Source organism: Pyrus communis, chromosome 15 (genome assembly GCF_041283825.1).
Source record: "Pyrus communis isolate YQ-2024b chromosome 15, ASM4128382v1, whole genome shotgun sequence".
NCBI lineage: Eukaryota > Viridiplantae > Streptophyta > Magnoliopsida > Rosales > Rosaceae > Pyrus > Pyrus communis.
In genome coordinates this window covers 32,375,913-32,397,803 of record NC_142579.1, presented here as the reverse complement: position 1 = coordinate 32,397,803, position 21,891 = coordinate 32,375,913, and the positions used below count along the sequence as shown (strand labels likewise).

Genomic DNA, 21,891 nt, shown 5'->3' with positions numbered 1-21,891 from the left:
AAAAAAGAAATAGAGATACAATGTATTCATATCTTGATACACTAAAATGGACATAATTCATATCTATTCCATAAAGAATGCAAATATTCCACATTTTTCGAATAACGTATATTCACAATATGACTTGGGCTAAAATGAAGTCCTATCTAATATTTGCCGTGTAGACATGACGTGACAAAATAAAATGAACCTAAGCTAAAATCAAATAACTTGACGCCCACAAACAAATAACGAATGATATCGAGCCAGCCCAACTGTAAGGTTGTGGGTTGAATAACACAAGTCTCACACTTGGTCATATCCATCCAACCTAAGACGATGTTCCATCACGATTGGAGGTTTTGGGTTTGAACAATGCAACTCTCACACTTGTCTATAATTTTACAAAATTAAGGCGTTTTCTAAGGTGCAAACTTTGCGTGCAACCTCGCATTAGAAACGCCCATAAAATTGAAGTTGAACTTGAAACAAATCCCTCCCAGTTGCATTGCACCAATCACAGTCATAAAGCAGAACAAAACGCCGGCCGGCACGGCCTCCATCGAATCCTTCTCCTGCGGGGGTCTCTTTCATCTCTGGTAATTTCTGCAACAATTAATTAAATTTTTAATTACTAATCTAAATCAGTTTCTACGATGATTATATATATATATATATATATAGAAAGCCATGTATAATTGAACCTTGCTTCCAAAAATTAATCAAAGTTCTGATCTAAAATCTTAATCGGTTTACTGTATATGATTTTTTTCCTCTTAGAAATCTTAATTAAAAAGTTTTATAATTTGTCGTTTAAGGGAGAGCGCGAGTAGTGTTGCAGCAGCAAAATGAAAATGGGACAAGATATGTTGGTGAAAATCCTGCTAACTCTGCCTCCCAAAACTTTGATGCGATTCAAATGTGTCTCTAAATGGTGGTTTGCTCTCATCAACAATCCGGGTTTCGTGTCAAAGCACCTCTCCAACTCCGCAAACAACAATCTCACCACTCTCCACGTCTTTTTGGCGCGATTAGTAGTGCAGCGGCAGCATGAGGAGGAGGAGAACCCCAAGTGTAACAGCACCACTAAGAAGGAGGAGACTGCAGAAGTATTATCAATTCTTGAGTTTTGCAAAGACGATGATAATACTGATGACGAGCATAGCAATAGCTGCTCTCTTGTTGGTGTCCAGGACATCATTATTCCTCAATCTTTTATTCAAAAGATCGGAGTCCCGGAACAACCATTTGGTGCCAAGGCCACTGCAATGGCATCGTTTTACTATCTAGTGAGAGTAGCCTAGTTTTATGCAATCCCGGAATTGGGGAATTCAATCCTATTCCCGATGAGCCATGCCTTCCAATGTGGCCTTTGGACCAGCCGGATGATCACGATGGGCAAGAACATATGGAAACTGGTTTTCATACTGGATTTGGCTATGATCCCGTGTCTAATGAGTACAAAGTTGTGACCTTTACTACTTATTTTCAAGAGCTAGATGAAGACTGCTGGAGATTTCTTAGTCTGCACAAAGCAATAGTATACACCATGGGTTGTGATTTTTGGGAAGAGCTCAACACAGATTCTTTAGAAACCGAAACTACTTTGTTTTGGCCTAAGTATTTCCAGATGTCCTTCAAGGGAATGTGTTATTGGCTGGGAATTGAGCAAGATAAGGAATTATTTCCATTTGCCATTGTTGGGCATCGATTCCATGCGAATGGGACATTGGTCATTTCGGTCGATACAAGTCGTGAGGTATTTCACGGTATACCCTTACCATCTGAGCTCCAACAGTTTGTCCGGTCGGATCACCTTTATTTGACGCTTACTGTTTGGAATGAATCAGTTGCTTTTTTTGCCCTTGCTGTGAACGATCGTCGATATCCTGAATCTTATGAAATGTGGGTGATGGATGATGACTTTAAGGGTGCTTGGACAAAACACTTTACTATTGAGGGCACAGATGATCAGATACGTAGGTCTAGACCTGTGGCGTTGTGGGGCGATGAGTGTCTTATGGTTGACAGTGATGGACACGTAGTTTTCTTTAATCTTTGTACAAAAAGCTTAAGCATATTCCCATTGAAACAGAACATAAAGATAATATTGTTGTTTATGTGAATAGCATAGTTTCGGTCATGGGACGCAGCCACAAGCTTAAGAGGATAGAGAATACTTGCTCAGATAAAGATGAAGATGCGATGGTGGTGGTAGACGGGAAGAGAAAAAGCTGTTGGAGGTTGTACTCATATTCGGTTTGGGCCATTCCACCGGATGATGTTTCCCATAGAATCAAGAAGGTGATGGAGGGCCTCCAGGTGATGAATCGTGAGGAAGACATCTTTGCTAGAGTTGATCAGGTGGTTACTAAGAATTATTATCACCAGTGTGTTTCACTCTTAATGGATCGAAAGGTATATATTTTCTCGATCCCTTGTTAATACATATTCATTTTCTTGATGTTTTGTTTTGTTTCCTTTTCATCTTTCTCGTTTTGGTTTCTTGAGCTTGATTAGACTCACTAGTCATTACACCTTTTCTTAGTTATTTGAAAATGCCGAACAATGGAGCTACCATTTCGGCTTCTACAACAGTAAGTTGTTGTTTACAGTAACTTAATTTCTTCTCGTGTTGACGGGATTGTACATATGTAATCTGCGTGTCTGCAATATTTGATGCAGGTTCTATGCCGTATTTGAGTCTCCTCTGTGGGAAGTTGACGGAAGAAGAAAGGAAAAAAGCTGGAGAAATTGTTAATATTCTCGACGAGAGTATTACTAGCTTAACCTTCCCCATAACTCACTTTGCATTGTATGAAATTGACAACGATGACAGATCTCTGAAATCTTGGACCAAGATTGCTGAAATCGGTCGTTAGTCAAGTTCTCTGGTTGCATATGTATGCAAAGCACATTAGCAGCACTTGGCACTACAAAAAATACGGGCACTACGCACTAAATTATTTGTGCCCTTTGAGGCCAAAGAGCTCCAACATATGTGCTCATAGACAAACAGCAACAGTGCAACAACAATAATTCTATGCGTGTCCTTTATGAGTATGTCCTTTGGTCGAAGGACACAATATAGTTGTTTGTGTTATTAAGGCAAAGCACAATAGAGCCTTATTTGTGCCTTCATTCTGACAAGTCTAACTGTCTTTCTCAATTGATTAGGCACTTCTGTGTAATCGCGCCCTATACGAAATTTGTTTAAAAAGAAATGAATTTTTTTTTCACTTGAATTACATCCGGGTTCCTGCCCACTCACATACTAATTATGTCGATCTATAATTAAATAAACCTTAAAAATGCATCAGTTGAGAAGAAAATTGAAAAAAAAAGGAAAGAAAGAAACCTTAACTCAAATTCATGGATTGGGTGAGGTATTAAGATTAGAAACAATATATGAAGAGAAAAGAGAATGAGTTTAACTAGGTAATATTAAGCGAATGAAGTTGTCTAACATTTTACAAGATAACAGCATCAAAAATCTACCAAAATTGAGGTCCTCCTATCTCAACCTCCACATGAAGATCATGCAGTATTAGCGCCAATATATTTCTTTGACAACCTCCACTACCATTTTTTTCTGCTAGCATTATACACATTATTGAAAGAAGTATGTCAACTAGGGTTAGGTTGTATATCCATGTACAAGTTGTTAACCTAGTCTTAGGGTGATGTTTTGATGTACCGTGTAGAGTGGCTATTTTCTGCCATCTTCTGCATTGGTATCACCAATAGTTAGTCTCTTGTTGTCATTCCCCCTAATTCAAGGGATGAGTATCTTGTTGATTTTTACTTTGTTTCTTAGCTTTAGGTATAAATCAAAGAGGGGTAGGAGGTATTGTTCCTACTCTTCACACATATATATTGGTTAGGTCTGTTGTACTTCTCTTTATGATGAATTACAACTTACAAAATACAATATGGTATCAGAGCAATGACCCTAACTGGCCTGTCTCTGTATATTTTCTTCAGAGTTTTGTGAGCTTCTTCTTGTTCTTCAAATATGGCTTAAGAGAGCTCAATGAATTTAGAAGGAGACAGCTCCTCGTGCTGCTACATCATCACCTCGTTCAAATGTTGATATCAACCCAAATCAACGTTTTAGTTCTGTCTTACTAAATGAATTGGAAAAAGCATGTCAACTAGGGTTAGGTTATATATCCACTGTACAAGTTGTTAACCGAGTCTTAGGGTGATGTTTTGATATACCATGTAGAGTGGCTGTTTTCTGCCATCTTCTGGATTGGTATCACCAATAGTTAGTCTCTTGTTGTCGTTCCCCTTAATTCAAAGGATGTGTATCTTGTTGATTTTTACTTTGTTTGTTAGCTTTAGGTGTAAATCAATGAGGGATAAGAGGTCTTGTTCCTACTCTTCACACATATATATTGGTTAGGTCTCTTGTACTTCTCTTTATGATGAATATACACCTTACAAAATACAATACACATAATACAAGAGAGAGTGGAGAGAGAGAGAGAGAGAAAGAGAGAGAGAGAGAGAGAGAAAGAGAGATTTGGTGAGAAATGAAGAGAGAAGTGATGGTGGGTAAATAAGAAAGAGTGGGGTGATAAGTGATTACCCGAACATTACTATAAACTAATAGTGCCTGATAACCAAGTAAAATATAGGCCAAATCGGATAAATGATCCATGTGGTCATAAGGTATTCGAAAGATAGCCATGTGCTAAAAAAATTCGGATTTAAACCCCTGTGGTGTACTCCGTTAGCAAATTTAGTCCAAAAGTGATTTTTTTTCGTTAATTATCTGTTAATACATGGGTAAAATTATATTTTGACGTGTACACCTTCTTCTTCTTGCATCTCCCCTACACAACCCCCAAACTCACTTCGCGCAAGAGAAAAAGGAGAGACCATTTTCAGTTTTCCACAGAGCTACCACTGCAACCATGGCGGCCACCGTGTCTCCATGGGCCAATGGAAAATTGTAATAGTTGATTTTTCTCATTTCCGTTAGGATTTTCTCAGGAAACAAATTGACGCTTACGTTTCTAAGATTTTATTGCAATGTTTAATAAATTCGAATTTAAATTTCAAAATTCATTGCACCGTTTGCAGGCTAAGAGTTTCAAAACAGCATTCTCCAACTCGACCTCCATCACCAACAATAAATTCAGGTTTCACTTCTCATTCCTTCATCATAATTTCCCTTTTCAATTTCTCCAAACCGAAACGTATTTTTTTCAGATTAATTTTTGTTTCATCAGCAGGGAGATGACGTCGTCGAGCGAGCTGTGCCTGGACTCGAACGAAATGTCATCGTTGACGCCGGCATTGTATCACCAGCGGAGATGAATCATTGGCGGTGTATCACCGATGGAGATGAATTCTCGACGGCGAGGGCCTAGGCATCGGGTTTGGCCCCCGGAGACACAGTGACCGCCATGGTTGCGGTGGTAGCTTTGTGGAAAACTGAAAATGGTCTCTCCTTTTTTCTCTTGTGCGAGGTGAGTTTGGGGGTTGCGTAGGGTAGATGCAGGAAAAAGAAGGTGCACACATCAAAGTATAATTTTACCTATGTATTAACATATAGTTAACTGAAAAATCGCTTTAGGACTAAATTTGCTAATGGAGTACACCACAGGGGTTTAAATTCGAGTTTTTTTAATACAGGGGCTATCTTCAAAATACCTTATGACCACAAGGATCATTTATCCGATTTGACCTAAAATATGATAACTACCAAGACCATAACGCAGAGGGGTGCACACAAGGGATATCGCACGCATGCAAAATATCCCATCCAAACAACAACCGATCATTACCACATGCAATATGTGTGACACATTCGGAGAAACCGAAAACGACATTCAAATGCGAAATTGTGTAAGCGGATGAAACTGTGACAAACAAGAAGAAAATTATGACTTGCACTAACTTAGACTCCATTTCTAATTCAACCTGATGTTTTGAAGACGAAGTTGCATGTATTTATAGTACCTATGGGGTGGAGGTTGACGTCGAGGTGGTGGAGGGGTTAAAATAAAACGATCGAAACAGATGCGAAATTGTGAAAAACTTAATTAACATTCCTACTCCCACTATAAATAAAAATCAATACAAGTCTGCAATTCAGAATATAACTTGTTACATATCACCGTCAAGTTTTCAATTTATAGGCAAAAGAAACTGCATGCATGTGTATTGTGTCGACAATGGCTTTAAATTGAAGCCTTTTTATGCTTATGGTTTTGGATCTTTTATCTAACTATCTATTGAGGGGAAGCGACACACGTGATCAAGCAAATGCTAGTCAATGGTTTTAGGCTTTTTATCCAACTTTCTATTGAGGGAAACAACACATGTGATTAAAGCAATTGATATTAATGATTTAAACCCTAGGGTCAAGGCTAATCTTATAGTAGTATACTTTAAATGATATCTTTAATATTAATGGTATAGGGTCGATGTAACCGTGTAATAAGACAAATCTTAAATTCTTAATAGAAAGCAGAATTGACAGATAAGATGCACATATACCTTCCACCAAACGTAAAATAAGAAATAGAGATACAATGTATTCATATCTCAATACACTAAAATGGACATGATTCATATCTATTTCATAAAGAATGTGAATATTCCACCTTTTTTCGAATAACGTATCTTCACAGTATGACTCAAGCTAAAATGAAATCTTGCCTAATCCATATTCGCCATGTGAACATGATGTGACAAAATAAAATGAACTTCGGCTAAAATCAAATAACATGAGGCTCACAAACAAATAATGAATGATATCGAGCCGGCCCAACTGTAAGGTTGTGGGGTCGAATAACACAAGTCTCACACTTGGTCGTATCCATCCAACCTAAGATGATATTCCATCACGATTGAATGGATACGCTATTATAGTATGTGATCATATGAACCAGACGTGTAACACTTGTGAATAATAGGATAATACTTGTGATTAAAGCAACCGATATCAATGATTTAAATCCTAGGGCCTAGGCTAATCTTATGATAGTATATACTTTAAATAATATCTTTGATATTAATGGTATAGGGTGGGTGTAATCGTGTAATAAGACAATCTTAAATTCTTAATAGAAAGTGGGGCTGGCAGAGAAGATGCATATAACATATGAGACCCGCAAACAAATAATGAATGATATTAAGTTGACCTAAATTTGAGGTTGTGGGTTCGAACAATGCAACTCTCACACTTGGTCTATCATTTTATAAAATTAAGTCGACCCAAATTTGAGGTTGTGAGAAGATGCATGTAACATCAGCATTTATATAATTGAAACTGGTTTTCATACTGGATTTGGCTATGATCCCAAATGTAATGAGTACAAAGTTGTGACCTTTACTACTTATTTTCAAGAGACAGATGAAAACTGCTGGAGATTTCTTAGTCGGTGATTTTTGGAAAGAGATCAACACTGATTCTTTAGAAACTGAAACTAGTTTGTTTTGGCCAGAGTATTTCCAGATGTCCCCCAAGGGAATGTGTTATTGGCTGGCAATTGAGCAAGATAAGGAATTATTTCCATTTGACCTAATTGGGAGTCGATTCCAAGCGAATGGGACATTGATCATTTCGTTCGATACACGTCGTGAGGTATTTCACCTTTGTTTGAAGCTTACTGTGTGGAATGAATCAGTTGCTTTTCTTGCCCGTGTTGTGAACAGTCCTCATGACAACAGATATCCAGAACCTTATGAAATGTGGGTGATGGATGATGACTTTAAGGGTGCCTATTGAGCGTACAGATCAGATGCTAGGGTCTAACCCTGTGGCATTGTGGGGCGATGAGTTTTCTTTTATCTTTGTACCAAAAAGCTGAAGCACATTCCCATTGAAGCAGAAGATAATGGTTATGTTGTTGTTTATGTGAATAGCATAGTTTCTGTTATGGGACGCAGCCACAAGCTTGAGAACATAGAGAATACTTGCTCAGATAAAGATGAAGATGCGATGGTGGTGGTAGACGGGAAGAGGGAAAGCTGCAGGAGGTTGTCCTAATATTCCACCGGCTGATGTTTGCCATAGAATCGAGAAGGTGATGGAGGGCCGGAGATCGAACCTCACATCCCCATCTTGGGATCCATCCAGATTCCAGATGATGAGTCGTGAAGATGCCCTTAGAAAAGTTCTCTGAATGCGGGATCTGGTGCTGAGCTTGCAAATTATAATTAATTGTAAATATTCCTGGTTTGCACTCTTCGTGTCAGTGTCTCGATTCTCATTTAATTTGTTCGATTAAACAGAGTTCATAAATCATTTCCCTATATCAAACTTACTTACTCGACGACGACAAATAATGAAGTGGTGACGCTGACAACCCCAATTTGGCGATGAGCCAAAAATACACAGCTTAGTTTTTCTTATATGTAAGGGTCCTTCTTCCTTAATTTCCAATGACCAAGAGAGACGTACCAAAATCCCATTAAATCTATAAATTATAAAGTTTTTGCACACACGTCGAAATCCAATTTGTGTGCGAGGAAGAACAGCCTTACATGTAAGGAACCAAGTATTTTCCGAGCAAAATTGAACCCTCTGCAATCGAAACTGGAAGAGGCTAGTCTCCTGTAAACAAAGCATATATAATGCCCATCCATATCCCAAACTCCATTTAAATCATCATAAATTTTAAGACTACCATAAATTAAGGCTAAATATTCACGTCCAACCACTCAACCTCTTAAAAATAGTACAAAAGATAAACTCCTACTGGTTGAAATAAACTAGGTTAAATGATACAAACACCTACCATCATACATCTTCCCGGCGGCCAACTTCCCATCCATCCGCGTGTCGGTGGAAGAGACCTACCATCTAATATTCCATTCTGACAAGTGCTGTGGACGCGTCTGCTGATCCATACCGCATCCAGTCCTTGGCACATATGAGGGCTTCAACCGTCTCTGGTCGTAGGGAACTCCTGTACTGATCCATCTCCTTGACCGTGGTATCAAAGACGGAGTCGGAAGGAACTGTAGATACCGGAATTGACAAAATGTCTCGAGCCATCTTTGAGAGAGTCGGGTACTTCATCTTGTTCAGTTTCCACCAGCCTAACACGTCAAAATCATTAACTCGGGGCAGCAGAGATTCATCCAAATACTGATCCAGCTCCGACTTCATCTGTTGGCTGGTAGTCTCCATGATGTACATGTCAAAGTCTGTGAGTCCGTTGTCTGTTAGGATAGCTCCGCCTTGGGAATCCTCTATCTTAATGTTGTTATTCCCTTCGTCTGCATAAGTTGGTGTGAGAGGCAAAGGCAGTGTCAGATATTCATGAAAGAGCTCATGAATTCCGTCATCAACAACCTTGATATCTATTGGAGCTTCTTCGCCATAAATTTTGTTGAAACTGAACTCAACAAGCTTCATCTTGAACCTGGGATCCATAACTACCGCTGTTGCCAAAGCCAGGCTACAATTCTTCCAGTATTTTTCAATTCTTTCTTGCATTGTCTTAGTTAGGCTGCTAATGAAGGGATCCTCACTTTCGACCATCTTAGTCAGATCAGTCTGAATCCTCCACACTTCATGGAAGAAAGTAACTGCAGTTGGGTTAGTCGTAGTGGTAAGGATGTTGGCCGCATCGAAGATAAGTTTCAAATATGTGCAGATAGTCTCAACTTGCTTCCAGTCTTCCATTGACGGGGTTTGTTTGTAATCAGGATCAGATGTATCCAAGCAAGTAAAAACTTCCCTTAATTCAGAACAGGCCACCAGCATTTGATATGTTGTGTTCCATTTAGTTTGGTCGTCAATTGATAGGCTCCTTTCACTTGGGACTTGGAGCTGACTCTTAAGCTCCAGAAACTTTTCTTCATGGGACTCTGATGTCTTCACATACTTTACACTATCCCGGACTTTTTTTACCACATCACTTCCTGCTGCTAACACTTCTTTTGCAATGCTGCTCAAAGTACGGGCCATGCAATGCCCAACCAATAGTTGACCATTGAGGATAAGTGGGTTCTTGTTTGAAAGAAGAGGCCTTAAATTTTCAAGAGCAGTCTCGCTCAGTGGCTCATCGTAAGTGACTGAAAATAACTTGTTTTCCAAACTCCAATCATGAAGGCAAACAGCAACAGCATGACTAAGCGCAGAATCAGAGTCCGGATATGGTTCCATCACTACATTGAGCAGCCGCCTGTGCAACTTCCAGTCAGCATCAATGAAGTGCCCAGTAATAAACACATAACCCACACTCTGAGAGGAACTCCACATGTCCAAAGTAAGGCAGACACGTCCAGGTATGCCCTCAATAAACTTGGTGACACTTTGCTTTTCCGTTAGGTAAGTTGCAACACAATCTCCTTGAACAGTATTGAAGCTCACCATGTTGAACTGTGGGTTAAGATTCTGTGCAAAAGCTACAAACCCAGGATGCTCAACCATATGCAGGGGGTAGTCATGCATGATGATCATCCTTGCAATCTCATGGCGACAACGGTCTGGATCAAATATAATTTGGGGTGTGTTAGCAGTCCGGTAACGCCTTTTTGGTGGATTGGAAGAGCTGCCACCCCTTGAAGCTGGGGTATATGGGGAAGACTGATTGTTGTTCTGGTTACGAAGAAGCGCTGGGCAGGTCCCCTTCGCAATGTGGCGTTTGAGGTGGCTGGTACCTGCTACTTTTGAACCCGTACTGTAAGCAAAACTTTGCTTGCACTGCTTGCAGCATGCCCTCCTACATCCAGGACCCACGTTTTCTATGGTGAAATACTCCCAGACAATTGACTTCTTTTTCCTGCGCTTGTTAGGCTGTGTTTCTGTATTTTCCACCTCATTGTTTTCATAGGGAGTTGCAGTCTTATCTTCAAATGGGGTCAGCATTAGCATCTTTTCTTCATCAGGTGTTTCCATCATGTCTTCATCAGGGGTGGCACTCTTGTGATTAATAGGAGCGGTCATTGGCTCTTCAAAGTGGTTGGTCATCGGATCTTCAAAGTGGGCAGCCATAGCCTCTTCATAGTGGGTAGACATCGGCTCTTCAACAGGGGCAGCCATCGGCTCTTCAACGGGGGCAGCCATCGGCTCTTCAACGGGAGCAGCCATCGGCTCTTCAACGGGAGCAGCCATCGGCTCTTCAACGGGAGCAGCCATCGGCTCTTCAACGGGGGCGGCCATCGGCTCTTCAGCGTGCACAGCCATCGGCTCTTCAGCGGGGGGCACCATCAGCTCTTCAGCTGGGGCGGATATCATCTCTTTGGCTGGGGCGGATGTCGGCTCTTCGGCTGGGGCAGATATCGGCTCTTCAACAGGGGCGGACCATGGCTCTTCAACAAGGGAGCCCGTTGGCTCTTCAATGGGGGAGGCCATTTTGTCTTGAATAGGAGCGGCAATTGTCTCTTCAGTAGGGGTTGCCATGTTGTCCTTGGGAAGTAAAATCCTGCATTCAGCAAACAGCCACCGCCTTTAAGAAAACGGAAAGTAGATGCTGAAACTAAGAGCATAGTGATAATGGAACACATCGTTAAAGACTTCGCCACAGAATCTGAGCATGAACCAAAAATCATATAAATAAACAGAAGCAACATAACTACAGTTTCTTGGATTCAGAGAAACATGGAATGAATAAACGGAGGAACAAACCCATATTTCAACGTTATGAGACTACTTCAGAACAGTAAACATACAATATAGCAAACTGTCAAGTACCACGAAGGATAGAAAAAAAAGGATCTCATTCTTTCAATTGTATTTACTTACAGAAAGGTCTAATGATGTCGTTGATGCATCCCTTCACCACTGTAATGGTAACGACCACAATCTGTCATAATATCATACGCATCCCATCATACAGAACCAGCTAAATATTAAGTCAAGAAGTTTCTACGTTTTGTGCATGGCAGGAACAAATTTCATGGTCCAAACACCCTACTATCCCAACAATGAAAAACACAAACTAGCGAAATGCACCAATTATAAATTTATTTTTGGACCGGAAGGAGAAATTCGATTCTCATTAGGCAAAACTAAACTAACTAAGAAACTGAAAAACGAAAACTTGTCATACCAAAACATGAAAAGCGAAAAAATAATGAGCAATAATCCAAGATTTAATATCTAAGCATGCATGTTATGTAGATTTAATATCTACATAAAGCACCCCGTCTCGCAAGGCCAAGCTTATTCAATCACAACTGTTTGTTGGGATTTTTTTTTTACTTTTTTCTATTTTTATTTCTTGTGGGAATCGCTTCAAACATTTTAAATAAATACATCCTAGCATCTTAATATTCCTACAAAACTGGGCCCAACCAGACCCATATGGGCCGATACAAAAACATGAACTTAGGTCAACCCAAACAGATTGACCTGCCCAGCCTCTAATACAGTCCCTCGGATTAAAGTCCATCGGATTAAATATCCATCTTTCATCTTCCAACAAGAAGATGAGCTCTCACCTACAATGGATCCCAGATGGGTCAGGAATTATTGAAGTCCACCGGATTGTAAACTCGGAGAATAAAAACAAACCCAGAAACGGGCTAAAATTAAAAACCAGCACTAAATTTTCAAAAACAAACCCAGATATCTACAATATTCCGTCGTCTGATCGAGTTTTAGACTTTACGTTTTTAGAAACAGCAGCCCAGATCGGAAAAACCCAGCAATCACACCTATTTAACAGATCGAACTCAAAAATTAAAGAACGAAAAGAAAAGGTGCGGAATTTACTCAAACCCACAAAATTAAAATTAATTACAGCATAATCAGGCTACAGATTCAAAATTCACAACGTAAAAACCCAAATTAAACGTAAAAATCAGAATTCACAACGCAACAACCCGAATTAAACACAAAATCAAAGGTCCTTTCAGAAACATAAGCTTAAGAAGGCGGAAATCTGAAACCTTTCGAAAGCGCAGAAAGAGAGAAAAAAGAATTGGGGGAAAAGTTGGGAAATTTACCAGAGGGGTTTAGGTGGAGGCGCCGAGAGGAGGCGATCGGCAAGGCAGATTGAAGCTCGACGGGCCGAGCTTCGACTCTCCGGCAGTAGCGAGATCTAGGGTTTTTCCACAGAGAGAGGGAAACCTAGATTGGGCTTTTGGAACCCGAGAAGCTAACTGGACCTAAAAGAGGACTTTGGGACTCGTTAAGGGTTAAGGGGATAAGATATTTTTGGTTTGGGGGGTCAGATTGAAAAAATAGGGCAATTATTTTTGGGTATAATTTTTTTTTGGGCACTTGGACTTTCAGATGGTCCAATAATTTTTTTATTTTTTATTTTTTTATTTTCTTTTATCTCCTTTGCTTTGTATTTCAAAAATTTAACTATACAGCCAGCCAGCCCACAGAATATATTGGACTATTTATCCTGGGTGGGGGCCCACACGTAAAATTTTTCTTTGTTTTTTTTTTTTTTCAGTTTTTGGCTTCTTTTGGTTAGAGAGTGAAATTCTGTAGCCCAATGATGTGTCCATGACTCCATTGCCATTTTGGGGGATGCTTGGTTTTGAACAGTGGAGTGTGATAGGACTGAGTCTTTGAGCCAACCTTTGGGTTAGGGTTTGTGGGGAAGGGTTTTGTTTCTCTTAATCTCTCATGGCCTTTTGGGTGGGCATTTGGGCATGCAATTTGGGTGACCATGTTACAATCCATGTTGTTAGAGGGTTCATGGGCACGCTGCTAGAAAAATGAAGAACTAGAACTATACATGTCTTTTGTTGTGTTATCTGTCACCAAATAATTGTGTAGATTTCTCAGGAGGATAAATAAGAATGGTAACTTTCACGCTTATATGTTCTCTTCTTATGCATTTCATCCGCCACTTTTTCTAACCTTTAAATCGAATATATATACAATAAAGGAGAATCAAGGATATCATCCCACCATGTTAGTTTGGACATTAGTTGAAAGTGGGAGACCAAATTCGGATTCCAAGTTGAAATGACACTCTTGGGTAGATTTCATAACAATATGAAAGACTATATGTGGTAGAGATATGTCAATTGAAGGTCACATCTATATATAGGAACAAGAGTTGTCAACTTTTGATTGCGTTACATTTACAGAGAACAAAGAACTTGCACGAATTAACAATATTGCTAAAAGAAAATTATGGCTCAAAGTTTCCTCAAAATACTTGACATTTGTATACAAATTAAAGAGAAAATAGGATAGAAGAACTTATTGCAGGAAAATAAATAAGTTCGGATTCTCAATGTTGAATGTATAAAATAGAGTACTTCAAACCCTAGAGCTGCTAAAACCCAAAAACATCATTACGGTTCATTGTTTTCGATCGTAGGGAATTGGAGTCTTGTCTTCATGTTGGGATAGGGTTAGGGTTAGGGCTGCCATCAAACAAGAACAACTTTTGAGAAAACAAACTTCGGGCGTATAAAATGTGAGGATGAATCAAAAAGAGTAGGATGCTCTTCCTCTTATTTTTATCTCCTTCCCTCCTCCTCTCCTCTCACACTTTGTTTTTTGTCATATTGCCTCTAAAAAATATCAATCCAAGATGTCGTCCTTGCTTAAAATATTGTAACCGTTCCAATAAGAGAGGGAGAGAAAGAAAGAGAGATTAAGAAGGAATCCTCTTCGGAACGCAAAGCAGGTAAATGAACTGAAACAACATTAAATGTATCTTTTGAATGTGACTGAATATAATGGACTGGGCTTGGTTGTGAATAACTAAGGAATCCTATTAAAATGGATTGGGACTCGTGGGGATAAGACATTGGGGGTCAGCCAACCCAGCCACTCAACCGGCCGGACATAGGTCTCATTTGTATACCTTGCGAGTTCCTTCAATGAATTCACCGGCTATAGAAGTTGCAGTTACCCTTAGATGACAACCCTAGGCTCTTTACAAAAAACATAAAATAATAATTTACAACCCTAAGATTCCTTCAACGTTTTGGTTCCTCTTTTTTCTAAACTAGAACTTATTTGAAAGTATTTTTAAAATGGTTGAAAGTGTTTTTAGTGAAAATATTTTTGGAATCAATTCTTAGTAAAATGCAAGTGAATCCTAAAAAAGTACATGAAGTGATTCCTACAACAAGCACATAAAACCAATTGTACCTTTAGATGGAGATGTTAACTTGGAGGAAGAAAAGAAAAGGCGGAGTTGCTTGGGTTCAGGGTTCGAATTGAAGCAAGTTAAGGTTTCAGTCCATAAAACCAATTAGCAAAATATAGGGAATAGTCCAACTTACTTATAAGCTCATGCAAGGTCCTTCCTCCATCAATGTCAGATTCATTCTCAACATACCCTCTCACCTATAGCAAATTTAACAACACAAACATGGTGACATGGACCACATGCGACCATTGGATTTCACACACAAGACAACCTTTAATACAATGAATCAAGTTGAGGTTCCACAATAAAACTAATTGAAGATATAAAAAGTAGTTCAACTTACTTATAAGTTCATGTACGATCTCTTGTCATATCAATGTAGGATTCATTCATTAGAAACTCTGTAATGTAAGCCCAAAAAACCAAAGTAAAGATGAAGTTTAATAACCATATGTGAAAATTAGACTCTATCTAGACATTGGCAACTCCTGGTCTGTGGCCCAATAACATCCACCACCCCCCCCCCCCCCCCCCCCAAACAAAAAACAACACCAAGTGCAGATCCTAGGATTCAAAAGTCTTTAGAAGTGATCAAATGGTGGTGTGTTAGGTGTTTAGCCCTTGAGGCATCTAGCTAGGGTTCGGCGTAGGGCTAATCCTTAATTGACCTAAATAGGCTTTGGCTAGTATGAGAAGTCAATGGAAGACTTATTTTAATAATCAAAGTTAGGACTTAGGATCGTAATTGTTAGGGTTAAACTAACTAGTTGAAAGCTCTAACACTTCACAATTTAGAAAATGTTAGGAAGATAATATGTTTGGATCATATTTTGTACATCATATGATGTGACGGTTAATGATTAAATTATTTATTCAGTGATTGTAAAAATGAGTTTAAATCATTAAACGTCACATCATATCATTTACAAAATATGATTCAAGTTACTAGTATCACGGTAAAAATTTCTAGCTAGATGTGCTCCCTTTTGTTTGCTGAAAAGTAAAAGAAAACACACTTTTTAAACCAGATGAATATCTTGACTGTCATGTCTAACAGCAACAACACGATTAATGATACGATCCCTAATTTGCCCACTTGACTTTCTCCGTTTTCTTAACTTAACTTTAGATTTCGTCTTCTTCCTCTGGTTCAGTCCACAATACATTTTCTTGGTTTTTTATTTCCAAGTTAAAATTATAGAACACAATCGAATGAAATGCTCATCTCCATTACTTAATTTGCTCAGTTATATAGTATAATTTAACCTAGCTACGTACCTAATTGATACAGGACTGTCAGATAACATATATTGAATTATGGTACGTCGTACGTACTTCTGTTTTGATCTATATTTTGCTTTTTCTTTTTCTTTTTTTTTGGAGAAACTTCTTTATTTTGCTTTTGTGTTGGAACTTGAAAGAGTTTGGAATTTTTGAATTCATGGTGACTGTGTCTTTTCAACAAATAATTAAGATGCACCAGCGCGTCCTTCCCATATTCACTACCATTGTAAAATTTCATTATCTTTAAAATCACACAAAGATGTTCTTAGAACAATTAAAAACGCTTATATATACATAAATTGGCCTTGACTAAAGAAGATATTTAATGTAATAATTTTCATAAAACAACTCTCACATCAAATAAAACTAATATGAAATCAGACGAGATTACTGAAATAGTATAATGATGGGATGGGGGGACCACGCTCAACTTTTTATTTTTTAAAGTGGGCGTAACATATCAAAAAGTTGAAAAAAAATGTAACTAAGCTTATATATAGTGTATGTATTGGTTGGTGCTACACCTATTTAAAATTTCAAACACATGTACACTAAGGCCACTTCTCCGTCCCTGACGACATATACTTTTATACTAATTACAACCACAAAAAAATGAACATTTTATTTGATAAATAAGAACCAAATTCATCAAGTTTTAATTAAAAGTTTGAAAAAAAAAAGGAATATATTATATATATATATATATATTCATAACAAATTGAAAAAAGAAAGGAAAAAAACATGAGGAAAGAGCCAAAGAGATGGTGGAGGTGGCTGCCTAAGTGCTAATTGGGAAGAGAAAAGACAAAGTCGTGGGTTAAATCAACTCGACAAACCCCTTCAATCGTGTTGGGCATGTGTGTTTGGTAGATGGTGTCAGTGATATACTGACAAATGAACGCATGTATTTCCATGCAATTGTCGTCGGCCTTCTACACGTGCACAACACAAAACCTGACTGCCTTTTAATCTGGTTCCTTAACACCTTCACCATTTTCACATTCTGCTCAACGTACTAGCTAGGGTGAAACACCAAGTTTCCCTATGTTCTAAAAATTCAGGTTTTTAACTTTACCAAATATTATGCATTATTCCCAACATATGTGCAAAAACAAGGACCAACCATGCATAACTCGTCAACGTCTTTTAGTAAATTGCTTCAAGTTAAATAAAAGCATGCAAGAAATATTAGTAAACTAGTGTTAATGAAGGAAGTTGAGGTTTCATTCTATAGCTAATTGACAATAATGGACCAGGTTAACTTCTTGTAAAACTTTACAAGGTTTCATAACTTTATGATGCATGTGGAACAACACCCTATAACCTCACACACCTCCTCACGTGTAGACAAGACATATGTAAAACACATATTAGGTAACGTAGACGATGACGTGAAACATATATATATATATGGTCATCGGGTTTTCAAGTCAATATGCTTTGATATTGTAAATGAATTTTCATGCTAAAACAAATTAGTAATATGAGGAGTGACACTACTTGTTACAATCATACGCGTCGTGAGGTTTTATTTACTTATTTATTTGAATACAAGAGGTATCTCACCATATATTAGTAACAAACCACTCCCCCTCCTCATGCAACCCCGATATCATATGAGATGACAATGTACTCTTAATTTCTAAGTCAAACTATGCGTCAAAACATAGCCGATGACCCTAAATGAGAGTTCCGAACTTTTGCACTTTTCACTAGACAATCCCTTGGAGTTGCGGGCAATGAAAAGCCTAATAAAAAGTAAATATTTTTCCCTACAGATACTAAAAAGCAAAGATTTTCCCCTTATGATAAGCCTAATTGATAAATTATGGATTTTGGTTCAAATTTATTGTTTAGGTTGACAATCGTCAGATTTCCTCTGGTAAGATAATGTTACTCCACAACACTATGCTATATATCCCATGTTAACTATACACAACATGACACATATTCGTGATAGATATCGTATTAAACGAAAAAATAAAAACAATAAAATGGTTGGACAAAAGAAATACAAATTAATTTAATTTTTACTTATCTTAATCAATCCCAATCCCCAATTGCTCGAAAACTCCGCAGAGTGGTGAATGATGCAGCAAAAGTGGATCAAATTGCGGAGAGAAGGGAGAGGTGGTTGATGAGTCTCAAATCAAAAGAAATGACAAGTGATGAATATTGATGAAAAAGCATAGATTAATTTCGGTGAAAAGATGATTAAGAAAGGATTAATCAGTGAGTGCCAGATGCTTATAACTTTAAACGTTTTCTTTTTCTTTATCAATTGCTTAGTATTTGTGTTTTTAACTCTAAAAAGGGTTTAAAATACTTAAACATGCACGTTGGAGGACCCCACTAGCATAATCACATAACATAGCACCCTTGGATCACTGATCACACATCACAAATCCAATGTGAAAGAGGAAAAAGATAAAGATTTTTATGATACAACGACATAGTAAACTTATATTTTTATAGCGATTAAGACGATGATAGTGTATCTGTGTCATATAAAAAAGAGGTATTCATCAATTTACCCTCTGAACTTGTAAGGATTGGCCAATTTCTCTCATCAACTTTAATTTTGGTCAATTTCCCCCCTCAACTCTCATAATTTGTCAATTTCCCCCCTCAACTTTAATTTTAGTCAATTTTCCCCTTTAACTCTCATAATTAGTTAATTTGCACCCTGCTGTTAATTTTTTTTAATTTTTCATCTATTCTTCCATTAAGTAGGTATCCGCATGAATGCCTTTAAAGGGCAAAAAAGTCATTTTCCCTACACCTTCTATCTTCTTCCTTTTCTTTGAACTTTCTCTTCTTCTTCCTTTTCTCCAAGCCGAGCCCGTGACTGCTGCAAACGCCTCCCTCCTTCGTTGTTTGCAGCCCAGTCCATTTGATATGCTACTTTTGTAGTTTGCAGCTGCCCACACCCCGTCGCCTCTTGCCTCGGTCTCGTCTATCTTTGGTAAGGTGTAGGGAAACCTACTTAACGAAAAATGACAGTAGGGTGCAAATTGAAAAAATGACAATAGAGTGCAAATTGACTTTTTTGCCCTTCAAAGGTAGTCATGCGGATACCTACTTAACGGAAGAATAGATGGAAAATTAAAAAAGTTAACAGTATGGTGCAAATTGACTAATTATGAGAGTTGATGGTGGAAATTGGCCAAAATTAAAATTGAGGAAGGAAATTAACCAATGGTCACAAGTTCAGAAAGTAAATTGATGGATACCTGTATAAAAAAAATCCCATGACAAGGGGTTGGTGTATAGTGCCTGAATATGCGCACCAACCATTGTTAAGGTTTAGGAGCTTCCCCAGAGTGGAGTTTGGGATCGACGCATCGTGTTCCGCCAATACAACCCGACAAAGCGACCTCCGTTCCGGGAAATTCGGGAGTGTACTACTGTCACATACCCTTTCACACACCCTCCCACTGGTGGGGTCGCCCCCACATGCCGTCATGTGACTGCTCCCAATTTTTATTTCTTCCCACTTCTTTTAAGTTTAAATTCGACTGCAATTTCATTTCCACTATAATTTAGATATTTATTTTGTTCTGTTGATTTGAATTTTTAACAGAATATCACTTGATGGTTTACTTGTGTGCATAATTTAGATTGTTTAAGCAAAAGAAGGTATACATGTTGGACCACAGTCACATTGGAACAGTTGTACTGCGATGTAGGTGTCAGTTGTTTAAATATTCAAATTAGATCAAGAGGCTCCCCAATAGTTTGAGATTTTGAGAATTATTGTTATTGTTTTGTGTTTTTTTTTTTTTTTCAAGATAGTTTTGTTTTTAAGAATTACCACAGGGTTCACATTTCCGTTTTATACAAGCGATATTAACAGCGGAATGAACCGAACTCAGCATTTTGGACTGAAAAGTTAATTTTTTTTTTTTAACTAACTTTGTGTTGCTCTCCACTCCTCGAGACCATGGATAGAGTCAAGCCATAATTTCAGGATACGCGATCCGATTCATTTTCATTATGTTACATATATACCTGAATCCGCCACCTTATGAGCCAAAGTCAAATGGAGATACAAACCCCTTATTTAGTAAATTTAATCTTGAGAAAAGGTTGCTCACTTGTTAGGAAAATAAGCAAGAAAGTGATACTCTCCGACAAATTTGGATTTGATTTTCCTGTTTCATGAAAACACAATTACGCTTTCTAATTTCCAATTTTAAGAAAAGGTTTGGTTACATATCTTGAAAGATATAATTAGAAAATTAAGCAGAATTTGTTTCCAATTTGCACACAAATCAAACATGAAAAAGGAAAGAAAACGTCATTTACAGCTTAATTACTTTCCTAGCATTATCCAAACACAAGAAATCTAGCTACCTTCCACTTTACTTTCCCAAATATATATTAAAATAAACCTAGATACTAATATTCCAACAGTTAGTTTCTCATCAATACCTTTTCACAAACATATCATGGGCGAAAATCTTCTTATACAAGCGATATAAAGGCAGAACAAACCGAACTCGGCATTTTGGATTGAAAAGTTAACGTTTTTAGCTAACTTTGTGTTGCTCTCCACACTTCAAGTCCATGGATATAGAGTCAGCCGTTATTCCAGGATTCGTAAATTATTTTACATACAATCCTCCACCGTACCTCATGAGCCAAAGTCAAACGAAGATACAAACCCCTTATTTAGCAAAATTTAATATTGAGAAAAGTTTTCTCACCTGTTAGGAAAATAAGCAAGAAAGTGATACTCTCGACAAGTTTGTTTTTAATTTTCCTTTTCATGAAAACACAATTACGCTTTGTAATTACCAATGTTGAGAAAAGGTTTGATTACGTATCTTGAAAGATATAATTAGAAAATTTAGCAAAATTTGTTTCCAATCCACACACAAATCAAATATGAAAAAAAGAAAGAAAACGCCATCTACATCTTACTTTCTTAGCATTATCTAAACACGAGAAATCTACCTTCCACTTTACTTTTTCAAATATTAAAACAAACCTAAATACTAATATTCCAACCGTTAGTTTCCCATCAATACCTTTTCACAAACGAAAAAAGGGCGAAATTAAGGGAATAAAAAAACAAACAGGAAGAATGAAAAAAACCGTGGGAGTTTATTTTGATTAGGGTTTAGGGTAAAAACTTGCTAAGTGCAACCCACATGCTTTACAGCTAGTCAGGCAAACAAAACCTTTAGACCGATAAATAACAGAGACAGATCTGGAAAGGGGTCCCGATAGCCTGCCCCCACTAGGGCAACCAGCCACCGTCAGATCCGGGAAGTTGCATCCTAGCCGCACTTATATTTATTAAGAACGGTTTTTCACTTAATTAGCGATTAAATAATTACGTTCTTTATCATTAGGGCCTCTATTAAAATGCGCATCGGAACGTAGTCAGCGTTTAATAGGGTTTGAAAAAAAATGGTGGAGGTCCAGCAGTATAATCTGTGACTGTAAAATCTCAGGCCCAATATTCTTCTCGGGATTGATGGTAAAAAATATAAAAATACAAGTAAAAAAATAAATACAAAAAAGGAGAAACCTTCAAGTTTTTATTATAAATACCAACATATCCTTCTCCTAAACC

General features: G+C 37.9%; 4 protein-coding genes across 8 annotated transcripts; 3 read left to right on the top strand and 1 right to left on the bottom strand.

Moving 5' to 3' along the window:
* The first annotated feature begins 801 nt into the window (after positions 1-801).
* On the top strand, positions 802-3,224 carry LOC148690876 (cyclic phosphodiesterase-like). Its single transcript, XM_088686980.1, has 3 exons — positions 802-2,397; positions 2,528-2,576; positions 2,665-3,224. The coding sequence occupies exons 1-3, from the start codon at positions 2,122-2,124 to the stop codon at positions 2,859-2,861; spliced, it is 522 nt and encodes a 173-aa protein (XP_088543106.1). The 5' UTR covers positions 802-2,121; the 3' UTR covers positions 2,862-3,224.
* LOC148690877 (uncharacterized) lies at positions 1,343-2,104 on the top strand. The gene has a single exon (XM_088685036.1). It carries the CDS (start codon positions 1,343-1,345, stop codon positions 2,102-2,104), a length of 762 nt encoding a protein of 253 aa, XP_088541162.1.
* Positions 3,225-7,351: 4,127 nt separating the features above from the next.
* LOC137741712 (uncharacterized) lies at positions 7,352-7,987 on the top strand. Its single transcript, XM_068481456.1, has 2 exons — positions 7,352-7,693; positions 7,805-7,987. The coding sequence occupies exons 1-2, from the start codon at positions 7,352-7,354 to the stop codon at positions 7,985-7,987; spliced, it is 525 nt and encodes a 174-aa protein (XP_068337557.1).
* A 571-nt stretch (positions 7,988-8,558) lies between these two features.
* Positions 8,559-13,208, bottom strand: LOC137737665 (zinc finger BED domain-containing protein DAYSLEEPER). 5 transcript variants are annotated; one of them, XM_088686106.1, is made up of 4 exons: positions 12,901-13,064; positions 12,564-12,609; positions 11,046-11,375; positions 8,559-10,998 (listed from the first exon to the last, which is right to left on the bottom strand). In XM_088686106.1, exon 4 carries the CDS (start codon positions 10,991-10,993, stop codon positions 8,804-8,806), a length of 2,190 nt encoding a protein of 729 aa, XP_088542232.1. In that variant the 5' UTR covers positions 10,994-10,998; positions 11,046-11,375; positions 12,564-12,609; positions 12,901-13,064; the 3' UTR covers positions 8,559-8,803. The 5 variants fall into 5 exon arrangements, with proteins under 5 accessions (XP_088542232.1, XP_088542231.1, XP_088542229.1 ...); XM_088686105.1 differs by lacking the exon at positions 12,564-12,609 and having other exon boundaries at positions 12,901-13,160; XM_088686103.1 differs by having other exon boundaries at positions 8,559-11,375; positions 12,901-13,037.
* Between the last annotated feature and the right edge of the window lie 8,683 nt (positions 13,209-21,891).

Excerpts from the sequence above, each read along its gene's own strand:
- LOC148690877 (XM_088685036.1), top strand. The coding sequence starts at position 1,343 with ATGTGGCCTTTGGACCAGCCGGATGATCACGATGGGCAAGAACATATG.
- LOC148690876 (XM_088686980.1), top strand. The coding sequence starts at position 2,122 with ATGGGACGCAGCCACAAGCTTAAGAGGATAGAGAATACTTGCTCAGAT. Across the intron at positions 2,398-2,527 it reads CACTCTTAATGGATCGAAAG|TTATTTGAAAATGCCGAACA; the intron begins GTATATATTTTC and ends ACCTTTTCTTAG. Across the intron at positions 2,577-2,664 it reads CCATTTCGGCTTCTACAACA|GTTCTATGCCGTATTTGAGT; the intron begins GTAAGTTGTTGT and ends TATTTGATGCAG.
- LOC137741712 (XM_068481456.1), top strand. The coding sequence starts at position 7,352 with ATGAAAACTGCTGGAGATTTCTTAGTCGGTGATTTTTGGAAAGAGATC. Across the intron at positions 7,694-7,804 it reads CAGAACCTTATGAAATGTGG|CTGAAGCACATTCCCATTGA; the intron begins GTGATGGATGAT and ends TGTACCAAAAAG.
- LOC137737665 (XM_068477211.2), bottom strand. The coding sequence starts at position 11,353 with ATGGCAACCCCTACTGAAGAGACAATTGCCGCTCCTATTCAAGACAAA.